Source organism: Peromyscus leucopus, chromosome 4, assembly GCF_004664715.2.
Source record: "Peromyscus leucopus breed LL Stock chromosome 4, UCI_PerLeu_2.1, whole genome shotgun sequence".
In the NCBI taxonomy this organism is placed as follows: Eukaryota; Metazoa; Chordata; class Mammalia; order Rodentia; family Cricetidae; genus Peromyscus; species Peromyscus leucopus.
This window is the reverse complement of record NC_051066.1, coordinates 94,732,784-94,749,342: the sequence shown is the minus strand read 5'-3', so window position 1 is coordinate 94,749,342 and position 16,559 is coordinate 94,732,784. Positions and strand designations below refer to the sequence as shown.

Genomic DNA, 16,559 nt, shown 5'->3' with positions numbered 1-16,559 from the left:
GGGGGGGGCCCATTGAATAAAAGGAATTAACCGTTTCCCTCCTCTGACCTCTGGGAATTTCCGCCTGTGAAAGTGTCTCGAAGAATCAGTAGTGCTGGGGGAGTGGAGGGGAGGTGTCCCCCCCCTCTTGCCCCCCTCCCCCCACCCAATGGTGGTGGGGCCAGAGAAGTCCCTCTGGGCCCCTAACCTTTTGTTTCCCTGGCGCCAAGGGATGGGGTGAGCCGCGCCAAGGGCAGCCAGGAGCTAGCTGCCTTGGTGGCCTCGGAGCCCCCCTCCCACCCAACAGAGTTGGTGCCAGGCCCTGGCCTGAGACCTGAGCCTTACAGGGGAGGGGCAGGAACCAGAGAATTCGTGGTAGTCGCGGAGGAATGAGCTCACACCCGGGCTGGCCAGGGTGAGCCCTTTGCCCTCAGTGTCTGGGCTAGTGCCCTTGGCCAGTGTGCTTCGGGGATGGGAGCGGGGGGGGGGGGTGGCGGGCAGCTGCACAGGGGGCCCAGGGCTCTGGGTGGGCGCACCCTCCAGTAGCCACACTCCTTAGCAGTTCTGGCAGACAGCAGTGCGGTCCAGACGCCGGTCCGCAGCGCCCCCTAGTGCCGGAGAGCAACGGGCCGAGGCGGCCCCTAGGGCCCGGTCAAGGGCGGGCCTCAGGAAGCACCTGCTCCCCAGGACCAGCGGCCGCCCTGCATCTCCCCCAGGTGGCTTCCTTGTTTACAGGCCTCCTGCCCTGGGCCCAGCGTCACTGCCGGTGGCCACTTCTCCTATTTCCAGTGATGGCTCCAGAAGCGGCTCATTCATCTTGGCCTCTGCCCACACAACTGCTCCCTCCCCCTCCGCCTTTGGCCCCTCCCCAGGCTTAGGGCAGAGCCCCGAGGGCCTTCTCGCTCCATTCCAAGCCTTGCTTAGTTTCCAAGGATCTAAGAGCCGTGGCTTCCCGTTGCCCTGACTCACCGGAACCCGCTCTGTCAGTGCCAGGGAAGACAGGGGCCTTTTCCCAGGAAAGAGGAAGCAGCTTAGGACCAGATGGGCCTCTTTAGGAGAAGACAGAAGGGGCAGGGGCGTCCCAGGCTGCTTTAGCCAAACCCTCTGGGAGAAGGGAGCATCGGGGCGGTGTTTGTTTAACTAACATGTATTAGGCACCCATTGTGTACACAGACTGCAGCTCCAAGCTGTCTCGTCTAAGCCACAAGTAAGGAATCCGTTTTGGGGTGGAGAGACCAAGGTTTTATACTCAATACCCACTGACCGTGTGCAGCAGGGAACCTCTCTGGCGCCTCCTGAATGATCCACATGGAGAAGAGATACAATTCTCCCAGATTCTCCTAGGAAGACAACAGGATTCTGGTGCCCGCCAGACATACAGGATACCCTCTACCCACTTGCTCAGACTCTTGCTTCTGGAAGACAGGATCCTTGGGAGTCACTGGGCTGGCAGAGACCCTTGGGAGGTCCTGTTGTTCTAGGGGTTAGGGAACTTGGCAGAGCCAGACCCAGTAAGGACTAGATGAGATTTCTGGGCCGGGAGTAGATTGGAGGAGAGAAGGAACGTTTGTAAGCCAGATCAGCTGGCCTGGGGCACGGGGACAGGAACACTCATTTTGTTCCGTCCAGCAAGCCAGACAATGCACTGTGAACACCTGTCCAGAGGGCAAAGGCTGTCTCCGGAAGGCCTGACTCCAGGATGTCCCAGGATATAGCTTCGGGCCCCAACTAAGAAAGTGCTGTCTGGGGGTGAGTCAAGGCAAAGTCACAGGAGCAAGATAAGGAGAAGACAGATCAGATGCCACAGAGCCTGAGAGTGGCTATAGCAAAGCCGAGGACAGGCTGGCAGACCTCCAACCTGTCAGGGGAGCAAGCAAAGAACAGAATGTGTTAAGAGCCACTGGAGAGAATGGGACTCAACACCATGTATGAGACATCGGCAGGCTATCCCCTCCCCAGCTCAGAGAACACCACAGAAGAGGCAGAGCAGGGGAGGGGGTGGGGTGGGGGGTGGGGCGTGGGTACTGCCTCTGGGCACTCTTGAACTCACAGCGGCTGAGTGCTGCTCACACCCATACAAGATCTGCACAGGATTGGCCCAGTCCTTAACACTGTCCTGGGGGCTCACGGGGTCCCACCCCTTCCCGAGGATTTATGCTCAGTTAAGGGTCGATGGGGGGTCAGGAGGTGGTGGCGCACACCTTTAATCCCAGGAGGCAGAGGCACGTGGATCTGGGTGAGTTTGAGGCCAGCCTGGTCTACAGAGTGAGTTCCAGGATAGCCAGGGCTACACAGAGAAACCCTGTCTGGAAAAGCAGACAGAAAGGGCTGATGGGGAGGAAGAGGTGTTTTCTCATCGTCCTTAGTGTCGCAAACACTGGTAAGGTGCCTGCCATCCGGTAACCAGCCCTGACGACACTCAGCGGGACACAGGCACAGAACTACACCCCCGCGTGTGTGTGCACGCCCGCACACAAGTACAGACCTGAGAGTAGAAGAGGGGGGGCTGGTGAGGAAGAGGAAGGGGATCAGGGAGAGCGGGAGGAGGAGAGCAAGCAACAGGCAGGGAGGTGACGATGACCCACACAATCCATCATTATATACAACATATGCTAATACAATACACTGGGAAAAATAACTAAGGGCTTAGAATTATGATCAGGCAGTGGGGACTTCTAGAAAATTCCTACAACTAGGAAGGGAAGAGCTGAGGAGGCATTAATATGACTGTGAGAAATCAGTGCCCCAAGGTGCCAGAGGTGGAGGAATTCTGTGAGCAGCAGCGCCACCTGCTGGCCAGAGGGGAGAATATCGCTATGACTAAGGCTGAGGGACTAACTATAACTGAGCCTTATAATCAGAGGGAACAAGGAAGTCAAATCTGGAAGACTGCCTCTCCCCAAGGTGAAGGACCATGTGCGAAGGCTTCCAGGGGAGGTCTTTATTATTATTATTTTTACTTTATTTGAGACAGGGTCATACTATGTAGCCTTGGCTGGCCTAGAACTTACTATGGTAGACCAGACTGGTCTTGAAGGAACAGAGATCCGCCTGCTTCTGCCTCCTAAGTGCTGGGATTAAAGGCGTGCGCCACCACACTAATGCAGGAGCCCTTCTTGGCATCCTGTCCTGTCAGGTTCGGCATCAGGATAGAGACAAGTCCAGAACCACCACCGCAGCGCAGTTTAATGTTCTCCACACGTCCGCGTGGCCTTGGTGTGCCCTCAGTCTCAGGACCCCCCAGCAGTGGAGCCCCAGACTCATACACATCTCCACATGGCCACGTGAGCACGCCTACCCTCAGTACCGCCCTCTCCCCCAGTGCCCTGGGACGATGCCTAGTTCCCACAGGAGAGGGAGGGCTGGAGGCCCAGAGGCTGGGGGGACACAGGAGGCCGACCCAGTCCAGGTGAACACGTTAGGATAGAGCGAGAACAAAGGAGCTGTTAGATGCAGAGGGCTGGAAGGGTCATGTGACCTCTCCAGGCTCTCAGGCTGCCTGGGGGAATGAGGGCAGCAGCTTGGATCTCCCCGCCCCCCAACCCCCCACAATCACAGGCCCGGAGATCTCAAGGACTGAACGCCAACCAGAGTATGGCGTTCTCGGGAGGGTCGGGTAGCTGTATCCCTGCCTGTCCACCCACAAGGGGACACCCTCCTATAGCCAGCTGAGGTGCTCCTCCTTGTAGTGCTGGGGGTCGATGAAGGGCCGGTCAACAGAGCGAATCATCAGCTCCCCGCAGTACACGCACTCAGCAGCCACCAGTTCGTCCAGGTCGGCCTTGAGCTGTTCCCGGCTGGGCCCCCCGCCGGGGCCTCAGCTTCGGCCTCTTTGGCCTTCCCAGAGCCTTTGGTGGGGGGAGGCGCAGCCCCAAGCTTGCGCTGCAGCTCCTCCAGCTTGGCCTGCTTGCAGGCAGAGAGGCCGGGCCTCACGGCCTGCAGGAGACAGTCGGCGTGGAACATGTGGCCGCAGAGGAACAGGTAGAAGGGCCGGTTGAGCAGCGGGAAGTCACAGGTGGAGCATTTGTCCTGGGGCTCCACGGTGCCATAGCGTCCCCGCAGCTCCTGCAGGTCCCGCCGGATCCGCTGGGCGCTGGCCGTGGCTTCCTCCATCTCGCGCTGCAGCTCCTGGATGTGGTGGTTGTAAGCCTTCAGGGAACTGCAGATGGCCTCCTTGAAGTGGTCGATGGTGACAAAGTCGGGGAAGAAAGGCAGCACATCCTCAATCTTGAGCAGGGGGCAGCTGGCCAGGCAGGCCATAGCGGTCTGCACGTCCTCCTCCTCCTGGACCACGTGCCGGGCGATCTTGAGCCACAGTTTCTTGCGAAGCTCCTCGTCCTCCTCCGGCAGGTCCGCGCACTGCTTGGCCAGGTCCACGTCCACCTGTGGAGAGACCGTGGGGGTCAGGGTCCGGCCACTCCCCACCCAGGATCAGACTACTGGAAAGACAGGTGGTCCCAGAAAACCGGGCCTGAGGAGAGGGCACAAGCAGGATTCTCCACACTCCAGGTGGCCAGAGGCACAACAGAGATCTGTATGGTCTGTCCTATCCCAGCTATGGCAAGGCTATGTTTGGGGGCAGGCCTCCCCTGTTATGAATTTAATGATCAGCTGGAAATGCCCAAAGCATGGTGCCGCACACCCACACCCCAGCACCCAGGAGGTGGAACAGAGATGGTGTTGCACACCCACACCCCAGCACCCAGGAGGTGGAACAGAGATGGTGTTGCACACCCACACTCCAGCACCCAGGAGGTGGAACAGAGATGGTGTTGCACACCCACACTCCAGCACCCAGGAGGTGGAACAGAGATGGTGTTGCACACCCACACTCCAGCACCCAGGAGGTAGAACAGAGCATGGTGTTGCACACCCACACCCCAGCACCCAGAAGGTAGAGACAGAGATGGCATTGCACACCCACACCCCAGCACCCAGGAGGTGGAGACAGAGATGGTGTTGCACACTCACACCCCAGCACCCAGGAGGTGGAGACAGAGATGGTGTTGCACACCCACACCCCAGCACCCAGGAGGTGGAGACAGGGATAGTGTTGCACACCCACACCCCAGCACCCAGGAGGTGGAGACAGAGATCGTGTTGCACACCCACACCCCATAACTCAGGAGGTGGAGACAGGGATGGTGTTGCACACCCACACCCCAGCACCCAGGAGGTGGAGACAGAGATCGTGTTGCACACCCACACCCCATAACTCAGGAGGTGGAGACAGGGATGGTATTGTACACCCACACCCCAACACCCAGGAGGTGGAGACAGGGATGGTGTTGCACACCCACAGCCCAGCACCCAGGAGGTGGAGACAGGATGCTGCAGAGTCTGAAGCCAGCCTGGGCTCTGGGAGACCCTGTCTCCAAAAGCAAAGCAAGTCACATGGGGAACTATTTGAGCTCCTGCTGCAGTGTTCTAAATCCTGGGGTGAGGCTCAGCTTGAGGCCAGCCTGGGCTGCGCAGTGATCAGTTTGGGGTACATGATGACACCAATAGAGTGAGACTGTTTCAAAAACCCAAATAACAAGCTGGGTGTGGTCTTGCACAGGCCTGCAACCCCAGAGTTGTGGGAGTGGAGACAGGAAGGTCGATGGAGTTTGAGGGCTATCAGTGTAGCCAAAAACCTCCAGGTTCAGAGAGAGACCCTGCCTCAAAGGAATAAAGCAGAGAATGATGGGTGAGACCAGCAGATGACCTCCTCCGGCTTCTACACCTGCACACACACACCAACAAATAAGCAAACATTGCTTCCTTGCAATCTTTCAGGATTTGAGAGATGTAACTTAGCATCTTCTCCTTCTGCTAATCTGCGCACCAGTCACCACGTGCTTATGAGTGCTTAGTTTATTTATTTATCAGTGCCTGTGGCGTTCAGAAGAGGCCATCAGATCCCTTGAATTGGAGTTACAGATGGTTGTGAGCCACCATGTGGGTTCTGGGAACTGAACCCGGGTCCTCTGCAAGAGCAGCAAGTGCTCTTAACCTCTGAGCCGTCTCTCCAGCCCATGTTGATTGATTTTTTTTTTCTTTTTGAGACAGGAGTTGCTCACTATGTAGCCCAGGCTGGCCCAGAACTCACTGTATAGCCACTACAATCAGCTCCTGAATGCTTTATTTATACAGTACTAATTCATATTATTAGGTTAAAAAAAAATACTCTTAGCCCGGGTAGTGGTGGTGGTGGCACACACCTTTAATCCCAGCATTCAAGAGGCAGATGCAGGTGGATGGGAGTTCAAGGCCAACCTAGTCTACAGAGCAAGATACAGAAGAGCCAGGGGTACACAGGTTTGTCTCAAGAAACAAAACAAAACTACTCTTTTTTTCCCCCCTTTTTTTGTTTTTCGAGACAGGGTTTCTGTGTAGTTTTGCCCCTTTCCTGGATCTCACTCTGTAGACCAGGCTGGCCTCGAACTCACAGAGATCCGCCTGGCTCTGCCTCCTGAGTGCTGGGATTCAAGGCGTGCGCCACCACTGCCCGGCCAAAACTACTCTTGACATTTCATTACCTTCACAAACTCTTGGATTGCGATTATGGAAGGAGGGTAGGTGTGTGTATCGGAGTGCACGTGTGCAGGTCAGAGGACACTTCTGCCGTCAGTCCTCTCCTCCCAGTCCCCCTCACCGGGGGCTCTGTGGGTGGAACTCGAGACTGTAACTCCAGTTCCAGGGGATATGGAACCCTCACTCAGACATACATGCAGGCAAAACACCAATGCATGCTGCATGGTAGCGGTACACGCCTTTAATCCCAGCACTTGGGAGGCAGAACAGGTGATCTCTGTGAGTTCGAGGCCAGCCTGGTCTACAGAGTGAGTTCCGGGACATCCAGGGCTACACAGAGAAGCCCTACCTTGAAAAACAAAACAAAACAAAAAAGCAAAAAAACAGGTAGTCACTGTGTAGCCTACACTGGCCTCCAACTCACGATCCTTCTGCCTTAACCTCCCAAGTGCTGGGATTACAGGCAACAAGCACACACCTCAAACTCAGCTTTCAGTCTGAGTTTTCAGCCTCTACACTACAGCACTTCTCTGCCCGAGAAGCCAGCGAGAGCTAGCCTTACCTCCCCGAACCTTCCTGCCTCTTTAGGTTACTTCTCTCCAGGTCAAGACTTACCTGCAGGGCCAGGTCCACAGCTTCCTCGTACAGCTCCAACACCTTATAGACATGGACACAAGCGCGGTGGTGACCGTGCTCAGCACAGAGTCGCAGCGCGTATTTGAGATCGTAATGCACACGGTGCGGCTGGCTCCAGCTTGCTCCAGGTAGGCCAGCAGCGAGGCTGGCTGGCCGCGGGCATACAGTGACAGCAGGTAGTTGTGGATGGCCTGCTCGGTCTCGCCAAGCACATTCACGCAGAATTCCATATAGCGGATGGCCTGGCTCACCTGCTGGGCCTCGCCACCCTGGCTGTAGTTCACCAGGGCAGGGATGAGCTGCCGAGCATCCAGCCGGCTGCCCATCTCAATCCAGGCATCTACGAGCTGGCGGGGGATATGTCGGATGAGGATGGGTGAGAACCTGTAGAAGAGCTGGGGGTCGCGGTGGCGGGCGAGGACGGCCAGGGCCTCCTCGTGGGCCTCGTGCTGGCAGTGGTACGCCACCACCCGTTCGTAGTCCTGCATGATGACCGCGAAGTACACCATGTGCTCCGTGTCCCCGTGGCTGGCGAGCAGCTCGTGGATGGAGGCCCGGCTGGCAAAGAGCCACTCCTTGTGCGAGGGCTACTGAGAAAGTACGGAAGCACTCCCGTGCGTCCCGGTAGAGATTCAGAGCGTCTGGGTCACCCTGCAGGGCACCAAGCCGGCTCAGGTAGAGCTCCGTCAGCCAAGTGGTCAGCAGCGTGGCCTGGGTCCGCTCGGTCGGCTTCAAGCCGGCCAGTTTCCGCTGCAGAAACTCGGCCAGCGCCTCCTCTTGCCGGGCCTCCAAAAACTGAGGGCGATCTCCTCGAAGTAGCTCTGGGTCAGCGCGTAGCAGCGGGCGCTCTCCAGGTAGCGATGCTGGCGAAAGCAGAAGTCGGCCTCGCGGGCCAGGACTGTGTCCAGGCAGTCTGGCCTCTCCCGGCAATACTCCTTGGCCAGGTCGAAGCGGTTCATGTCCAGGTACGTGCGCCAGACATCCCGCGCCTCCCGCTGCACGTGGTACCGGAAGACGGCGCGCTCGGTGTAGGCCCACAGGTGACCCGTGGACGAGTCCTTCACCATGTGCCTCAGTGGCCCAAACTTCTCCAGGAAGTGATCCCGCAGCACCACCTGCCCCGTCAGGGTACACACCGCCTCCACCCGGTCGGCCAGCAGCAGCAGGAAGTGAAACTGGGTCAGGACGATGGCCAGCGGCGGGCTGGCTCCGGGACCGACGCCCGCGGGATACTCCCACACTCGCTCCTCGCTCAGCAGGGAGTCGGGGCGGCCGCAGTCCAGCGAGCCGTACAGCACACCATCTCCCATCATCCAGGCGAAGGCGCGAGGCGCAGAGCGTAACTTGGGGGTGTAGAAAGCCAACTCGCTATACCCCAGGTTGCTGGGAAACTCGCGGAACGGGGGCGGGTGGTCGGTGTAGGCAGCAAAGAGCCCCGAGAAGCCCTGGGCTTCGGCGTCCTCCACGGCTCGGCCTATGAACTGGAAGAGGCGCTGTCGGGTGGTAGCGATGACAAAGCCTCGCCCGTCCGGGCCGCGCTCCGCCTCGAGGAGCACACAGGGGCCGGGCCTCCTTCTTCATTTAACACGTAGAGGGGCCGGAAGTAGAGATCCGGGGCAGGGCCAAAAAGGCCACCTTCGCTGGCTGAGAGCTCGGCCTCAAAGATCTGTCCTTGAGCTGTGCCCACCAGGATGGGGCCGGTGCTGCTCTCGTTGCCCAGCGCTTTGTTCCAGCCGACGCTCTCCACCAGCTGCCCCTTCCAGCGTGCCAGGGGCCGGACCTTCTGCCCGTTGCGGTTCATATAGAGGACCTCGGTGCTACTCAGAGCAACCAGCAGGTGAGAGCCTGGAGTGGGAGGAACATGGCACCTGAGCGGATACGGTGTCTTCCTCCCTGTTCAGACCCCACCCATCCAGGCCTGAACTCTCTCTCACACAGGAGCCCTCCTGGATCTCCAATCACTTACCAGTGTGGTCCAGGAACATCTTGTGAACCTTGGCGTCATCCTTGCGCCCCAGTTCCACGCGGTTGGGTTCACTTGCCTTGCCCAAATCGATGCTGTAAAGGCGAGAGTCACAGTGTTACTCTCAAGGGAAGTCCCCTTCTTAAAATATTTACATTATTTATTTAATGTGTACGTGTTGTGCATGAACATATGTAAGTGTATGCAGGAACCCATGGAAGTGAGAAGGTGGTATTGGATTCCCTGGAATTACTGGAGTTACAGACAGTTGTGAGTTGCCATGGGGGTGCTGGGAATCTAACCCAGGTCCTCTGCATGAGCAGTAAGTACTCTTAACCACTGAGCCGACCTCCAGCACCTGGGAAGTTCCTTTTTAGATCACAGACTTGAATGTCTAAGGCTACATAAACACAAAAGATTCTTTTGTTTGTTTTTTGAGACAGGGTTTCTCTGTGTAACCTTGGCTGTCCTGGAACTTGCTCTATAGGCCAGGCTGGCCTTGAATTCACAGAGATCCACCTGGCTCTGCCTCCTGAGTGCTGGGATTAAAGGTGTGCGCCACCATGCCCAGCTTTGCTTTTAATTTTTTATTGCACTCATTAATTTAGTGTCGGGGAGGTGCACATGCATACTCCTGCACACCTGTGGAAGTCAGAGGACAACCTGTGGGAGTCAGTTCTTGTCTCCACCGTGTGCACAGGTCCGTGTATACAGGTCTCCACCGTGTGTGTGCACAGTCCGTGTACATAGGTCTCCACCATGTGCACAATCCGTGTACACAGGTCTCCACCATGTGTGTGCACAGTCCGTGTACACAGGTCTCCACCGTGTGCACAGGTCCGTGTATACAGGTCTCCACCGTGTGTGTGCACAGTCCGTGTACATAGGTCTCCACCATGTGCACAATCCATGTACACAGGTCTCCACCATGTGTGTGCACAGTCCGTGTACACAGGTCTCCACCGTGTGCACAGGTCCGTGTATACAGGTCTCCACCGTGTGCACAGTCCATGTATACAGGTCTCCACCGTGTGCACAGGTCCGTGTACACAGGTCTCCACCGTGTGCACAGGTCCGTGTACACAGGTCTCCACCGTGTGCACAGGTCCGTGTACACAGGTCTCCACCATGTACACAGGTCCATGTACACAGGTCTCCACCGTGTGCACAGGTCCATGTACACAGGTCTCCACCATGTACACAGGTCCGTGTACACAGGTCTCCACCGTGTGCACAGGTCCGTGTACACAGGTCTCCACCGTGTGCACAGGTCCGTGTACACAGGTCTCCACCGTGTGCACAGGTCCATGTACACAGGTACAGGCTGTGAGGTTGGCAGCAAGCGCCTTTACTGGCTCAGCTATGTCTCAGGTCCTCCTTGTTCTTAATAATTGCACGGCATTCCACTTTACAGCTGAATTACAATTTAGTCACTATTTCCTTGTCAGTGGGCATTTAGCTCAGGTCATTTTTCTTACCACAAATGATGCAATGATCGATATTCATGAGTCAGTACCCCTTCAAATGGATACTTTTTATTTATATTCACTTAAATTATGACTGGATCTAATTCATAGATTTTTTTTTTTTTGGATACAGGGTTTCTCTATAGCTTTGGAGCCTGTCCTGGAACTCATCCTGTAGACCAAGCTGACCTTGAACTCACAGAAACCCACCTATCTCCCAAGTGCTGGGATTAAATGCATGCACCACCTGGCTATAGATTTATTTTTAAAGTTTTTTTTCTTCTCTTGGTGTGTTTATTTTTTTTTGTTTGTTTGTTTGTTTTGAGTCTTGCTATGTAACCCAGGCTAGCCTAGTTGAGACCCTCTGGCCTTACTAAATGCTGGGATTATAAGCATGTGCCATCATGCCCTATTAGGTAATTTTTTTGTTTGTTTTTGAGACAGGGTTTCTCTGTGTACCTGGGATGCCCTGGAACTCAGTCTGTAGACCAGGCTGGCCTCAAACTCAAAGATCTGCCTGCCTCTGCCTCCTGAGCACTGGGATTAAAGGCGTGCACCACCACTGTCCGGCTAGTTTCCTTATAAAAACAATTGAATTGTGTGTGCATGAGTGTATGTGCGCACATACACACATGACGTGGTGTATGAGTTGAGGGTAGAGGGCAACTTGCAGGAACAAGTTCTCTCCTTCTCCCACATGGGTCTGAGGGTCTGAGGGTCTGAGGCCATCAGGCTTGGCAGCAGACCCCTCTATCCCGTTAAGTCAGTTACCAGTCCAGATGTTTCTACTTTTAAAACACTGCCTTTGTACGTGGCAGCTGTCTGACCTGGGACCTCAAGTGTGTCACGCATGGCAGTCCAGGCCCCTGTAGCTTTACCAGCCCTGTTTATTACTAGATTTGAACGTCACCAATCTGATGGGTTTTAATAACACTTCTTGGTGCTGGACATGGTGGTACACACCTGTAATTCTGTTCCTAAGAGACGGAGACAGGATGATTAGAGAGTCACAGCCTTGAACTATGTGAGACCCTGTCTCCAAAACAAAAGGCCACAGTGATCTGTGATGGAGATGTGGCTACATGGGAGTGCCTTCCTGGTGTGAACAAAGATCTTGGTTCAAATAAGTACCTAAAGCATCCTATTACTATTTTAACTTCTTTTTATTTTTTATTTTAATTTTTTGTATTTTTTGAGAGAGTTTCTCTATTGTAGCTCTGGCTGTCCTAGAACTCACTCTGTACACCAGGTGCTGGGGATGTCTTTTTGTATGCTGTAAATGTGTTGCTCTGATTTGGTTGATAAATAAAACACTGGGATTGGCCAATAGCTAGGCAGGAAGTATAGTATAGGCAGGATAAGCAGAGAAGAGAATTCCGGGAACAGGAAGGCTGAGAGAGAGTTGCCAGTCAGACACAGAGGAATCAACATGTGAAGGCAGAACTGAGAAAAGGTACCAAGTCACGTGGCTAAACATAGATAAGAATTATGGGTTAATTTAAGTGTAAGATCTAGCTAGCAAGAAGGCTGAGCCATTAGGCCAAACAGTTTTAATTAATACAAGCGTCTGTGTGTTTATTTGGGTCTAAGCGGCTATGGTCTGGGCGGGACTGGAGAAAACTCCAGCTATAACCAGGTTGGCCTTGAACTCTGGGATCTGCCTGCTTCTGCCTTCCAAGTGTGGGGATTAAAGGCATGTGCCACTGTCCCTGGCCTATTTTAACTCCTTTTGCTCAGAGGTTAAAATTATTTTCAAGGACCAGTGAGATGGTCCAGTGGTAAGGGCACTTGCTGTCAGTTCTGATTATACGAATTGGAACCCTAGAGCCATATGGCAAAAGGTTGTCCTTTGCCCTCCACACGTTCACTACGGCATATGCACACCCTACCCCCACCACACAATCAATCAATTAATCAATCCATGAATAAATAAATAAATAAATACATTTAAATATATTTTTTAAATTTCTGGGGCTGGTGAGATAATTCAGCAGATAAAGGTACTTGCCACCCTGCCTGGTGCCTGAGTTTGATCCCTGGGTCCCATATGTTAGGAGGAGGAAAAATATCAATTAGTGAATATAACTTAAAATTTTAAAAATGTATAAGTTATATATGTTAGAGGGGTTAGAGAGATGGCTCACTGGTTAAGAGCACTTATTCTTTTTTTTTTTTTTTTAAGATTTATTTATTTATTATGTATACAGTATTCTGCCTGCATGAGTCCCTGAAGGCCAAAAAAGAGCACCACCAGATCTCATTACAGGTGGTTGTGAGCCACCATGTGGTTGCTGGGATTTGAACTCAGGACCTCTGGAAGAGCAGTTGGTGCTCTTAACTACTGAGCCATCTCTCCAGCCCCAAGAGCACTTATTCTTGCAGAGGACCCAGGACCCACAAGGCAGCTCACAACTGTCCTTAATTCCAGTGCTGGGATAAAAGGAATGTGCAACCACACCTAGAATAGTGTACAATAAATAAATGTATAGTGTATAATAAAATCCATTTTATTTAATCATGTGTGTGTGCACAGGTGCTCACAGAGATCAAAGAGGCACTGAATCACCTAGACCTAGAGTTACAGGCAGTTGTGATATTCTCAATGTGGGTGCTACGAACCAAAGTCCAGTCCACTTTATTTTTGAGAGAGGGTCTTCCACTGAATCTGGAGCTCACCCGTTTGGCCATACTGGCCGGCCTGCAAGCTCCCAGGACTCACCTCTCTGATCTACTCCAGCACTGGGTTACATATTTCCACACGCTGCCAACTGCAGCTCTTTACATGGGTTCTCCTGCTTGGAAAGCAGGCACTGTGCTGGCCGCCCTCATCCCTGAAGTTCTTTCTGGGGCACTGCTTGTGGGTATTGTTTACCCTCCCCTTCATTCTAAACTGTCGTCCTATCAGTGCATAAGGGGTTTGTGTGTTTGTTTATTCTTTGGCTTTCTGAAATAGGGTTTCACTATGAGCCTGGAACAAGCTCCCAATCCTCTGTCATCAGCCTCCCTAGTGCTGAGACCACAGGCGTGTGTCACACACACTGAAGTCTGTTGGTTTGAAACAGGGTCTCCCATAGTCCAGGCTGGCCTCAGATTCACTATGTAGCTATGGATGTCCTTGAACTTCAGATCCTCCTGCCTCTACCTCCCAAGTATTGTGATTGCAGGTGTGCACCACCACACCTGGTCTCAGCCATGCTGAGTATCTAATCAAGGACACTGAAAACTCCACAAGTACTCTCCTAAGCGAACTCCAGCCCTGACCAACTTATTTTACAGTGCTGGGAATCAAACCCAGGGCCTCAGGGATGCCAGGTACTGAGCCACACTCCCAGCACTAGTTGTTATAACAACTGTTCATTCTGGGATTCGTCTTTGTGGGTTACAGGTCTGACTGTTTTTTTCCAGGAGGCTTATCCCACATGATAAATGATTCTGTTGACACTTGTCAGCTAGTGGGTATAGTCCAGGATTCCCCAGACAGTTACAATGATCCGTATGGCTAACTCTGGAGGCTGAGACCACCTTTAACTGTTAAAAGACCAGAAAAATTAGCTGACTTATTCAAGACCATTAGCTGATAATCTGAACGTTTAGCTGGAATCTGAATGTAGGTCTCTCTGTCTTCATCCACTACGTTGGTTCTCTTTGGGGAGGAATAGGGTATCTCCTGAACATCTATTGTTTCACTTGCCAAGTGTGGAGAATGAACCCCGTCAGCTAAAAGTCCCCAGGTATATTACCGGAGCAGTGTATCCTTGCCCAGGCTCATGCAGAGCTGATTACAGGAAACGAGAAGACTGGTGATACGCTCTGATGGAGTGAAGTCAATCCGCTGCTTTGTGAAGATGGGCACTTCCTTCTCCAGCTGGGCATTTACATACCCTATAGGTTTGGAGTGAAGCAAACAATTGTGGTAACCAGAGGAAGGGGGTGGGGCAGCCCAGAAAACTCTAAGAAACAACAGTGTTACCTGACACTCTTCTGCTTCCCAACTATATTCCTGCCCACTGGATCTCGGTTAATGAAGAGCTCAACATTAGTGTTCTGGTTGTCTTTATACTAAGGATCCTGGCTTTTCTCACAGTTGTGTTGGTAGTGAAGGATTGGTTCTCTGAACCTGAGATGAGGCTGTATCATGATGTGCTTGTTCCCAGCGGTAATTGGGGGGTGGTTTGGTATGGGGGAGATGGTTTGGGCATTCTCTCTGGTTAGCGTTTTGCCCACCAATCCCAAGAAAACTAAAGTTGTCCCTTCCTGTCCACACAGGGACATGGCTCAGTGAGTCTCCATAATATGTAGAGTTCTGGAGACTCGATCCCATCAGTACTGTTCCCAGATTGCAGCTGTTGTCTCGATCGTCGCTGCAGTATTATCACAATATTGTGTCAACGCTGCTTAGAAATGACACCCACACTCATAACTGCAGCCAGCTTTACCCAAGGCCAATCACCTCCATCTTTCCTGTTCAGTGACAAAATTCCCTTGACGATCGAACCTCCTCCTTCTATAAATTCCACCAAGTTCTGTGTTCATTTCACCCTCTCTGTTTCCACGAGAAAAGTCTGGTGGGGGAAAACAACCCACAGAACCAGACACCAGGGAAAGCCTGGAACCTATTTTCAGTTCTCCCAAAAGCCAAACTGCAGCCTGGAAGGCAAGTACTTCCTTAACTGCGCCCCAGTTCCCTCTTTTGAAAGACCTTAGGGGTAGGGCCTAGATCACGCGGCTGCTCCTGGGGCTCTTTCAAACTTCGACGACTGACAAGCTGGAGATTATGAGAGGCCTGGGGCTTAGATCCTGAACGCACGCCCCAAACTCTCGAGCCAGACTCCCCGACAAAGGCTAGCGGAATTGAAAGAGGCAGTGGCGGCCTCTTACTTACCGGAATGGGGGATGCCCACGCTAGGGCAACCAGTCTGCAAGACGGCCGAGCGGGACAATGAGTCCTCATACTCATCCAGGATGGACGCCATGGTGTTCGAGCTCTGGGCCTTAGGTCTAGGGTCTGGGGGTCACAACTGGTACCCCTGTCGCCCTGGGTGTGCAAGCTGTGACACCCCAGCGTCTGACAGATCCCGAGACTCTTTTTAAAAATTCTAAGACCCTTTTCGCTTTCGCAGTATAGGACGCGAAGATCGAGGAGCCCCCACTAGAAGCTGGTGCAGTTTTGCACCCCAGCTCTAGTCCCAAGAGATTATACGCTCCCCTTAGCAGATCCCAGGTGATCACAACCTCGCCCAGACAGCTCAGCTGACTCCCGCCCCCGTGACGCGTGCTTATGACGTGCTTCCGGATTCTCAGAAGCAAGTATTAACCGGAGCAGAGTGCATTGGAGCCTCCACCGCGAGGCGTGTCCGAGACTCGGGGCGGCGGGGGCGGAGCCAGCGCTGGGCCCCGAGCAACTCGAGCCCTCGCGGCCGACCCTGCTGCAGTTCCGCATCCTGACGCTAGAGGGCAGCCCGAGCCTTCCCTGCGGCGTCCAGCAACAGGCTTTGGCTCCCGAAACTTGGCTTCCTCAGATTGTGGCTCTAAGGTCGGCTGCGCTGCGTCTGTCTGCCGGACTGACTGACGACCTGCTCTTTCTCAGTCAGTTGCTGTCTCCGTCCACCTTCTCAAGCACAGGCAGAACAGTCTTCGCTTCCCTTCCTCCACTCCCAGGGGCCCACCAGTTTCCAGAAAGTAGCTGGATGGGTCAGAAGTGTGGCTTAGTGGCAAAGTCGTTGCCCAGGGTGCATAAGACCTGGATTTTTCGTATCATCGCAAAAAGAAAACCACACAAAATTTCATCTCCAGCACTAGGAAGGCTGGGGCAGAAGGAATACTAAGGAGGATAACCTGGCCTACAAGGATAACCTGGCCTACAAGGTGAGACCCTAAGGAAACAAAGCAGGAAGAAAGAAATCGATAAAGCCATGGAGCTAATGGGCAAGCCCTGTGCCAGGTGACGTTGTAACCTGTCTCACAGATGCTCCTTGGTGTACGGGGAGGAGCAAGAGTCA

The 16,559-nt window shown here is 53.7% G+C and overlaps 2 protein-coding genes across 2 annotated transcripts in view; both read right to left on the bottom strand.

Moving 5' to 3' along the window:
• Positions 1 to 16,559, bottom strand: part of Spint1 (serine peptidase inhibitor, Kunitz type 1) — a 120,570-nt gene that overhangs the window by 55,236 nt on the left and 48,775 nt on the right. The gene's annotated exons all lie outside the window — the stretch shown is intronic.
• Positions 3,145 to 15,827, bottom strand: Vps18 (VPS18 core subunit of CORVET and HOPS complexes). The gene is given in 10 exon segments (XM_028885963.2): positions 3,145 to 3,786; positions 3,789 to 4,362; positions 7,111 to 7,241; positions 7,244 to 7,725; positions 7,727 to 7,928; positions 7,931 to 8,683; positions 8,686 to 8,976; positions 9,098 to 9,189; positions 14,301 to 14,442; positions 15,443 to 15,827. Coding segments are annotated over 10 exon segments (2,907 nt in total). The 5' UTR covers positions 15,534 to 15,827; the 3' UTR covers positions 3,145 to 3,637.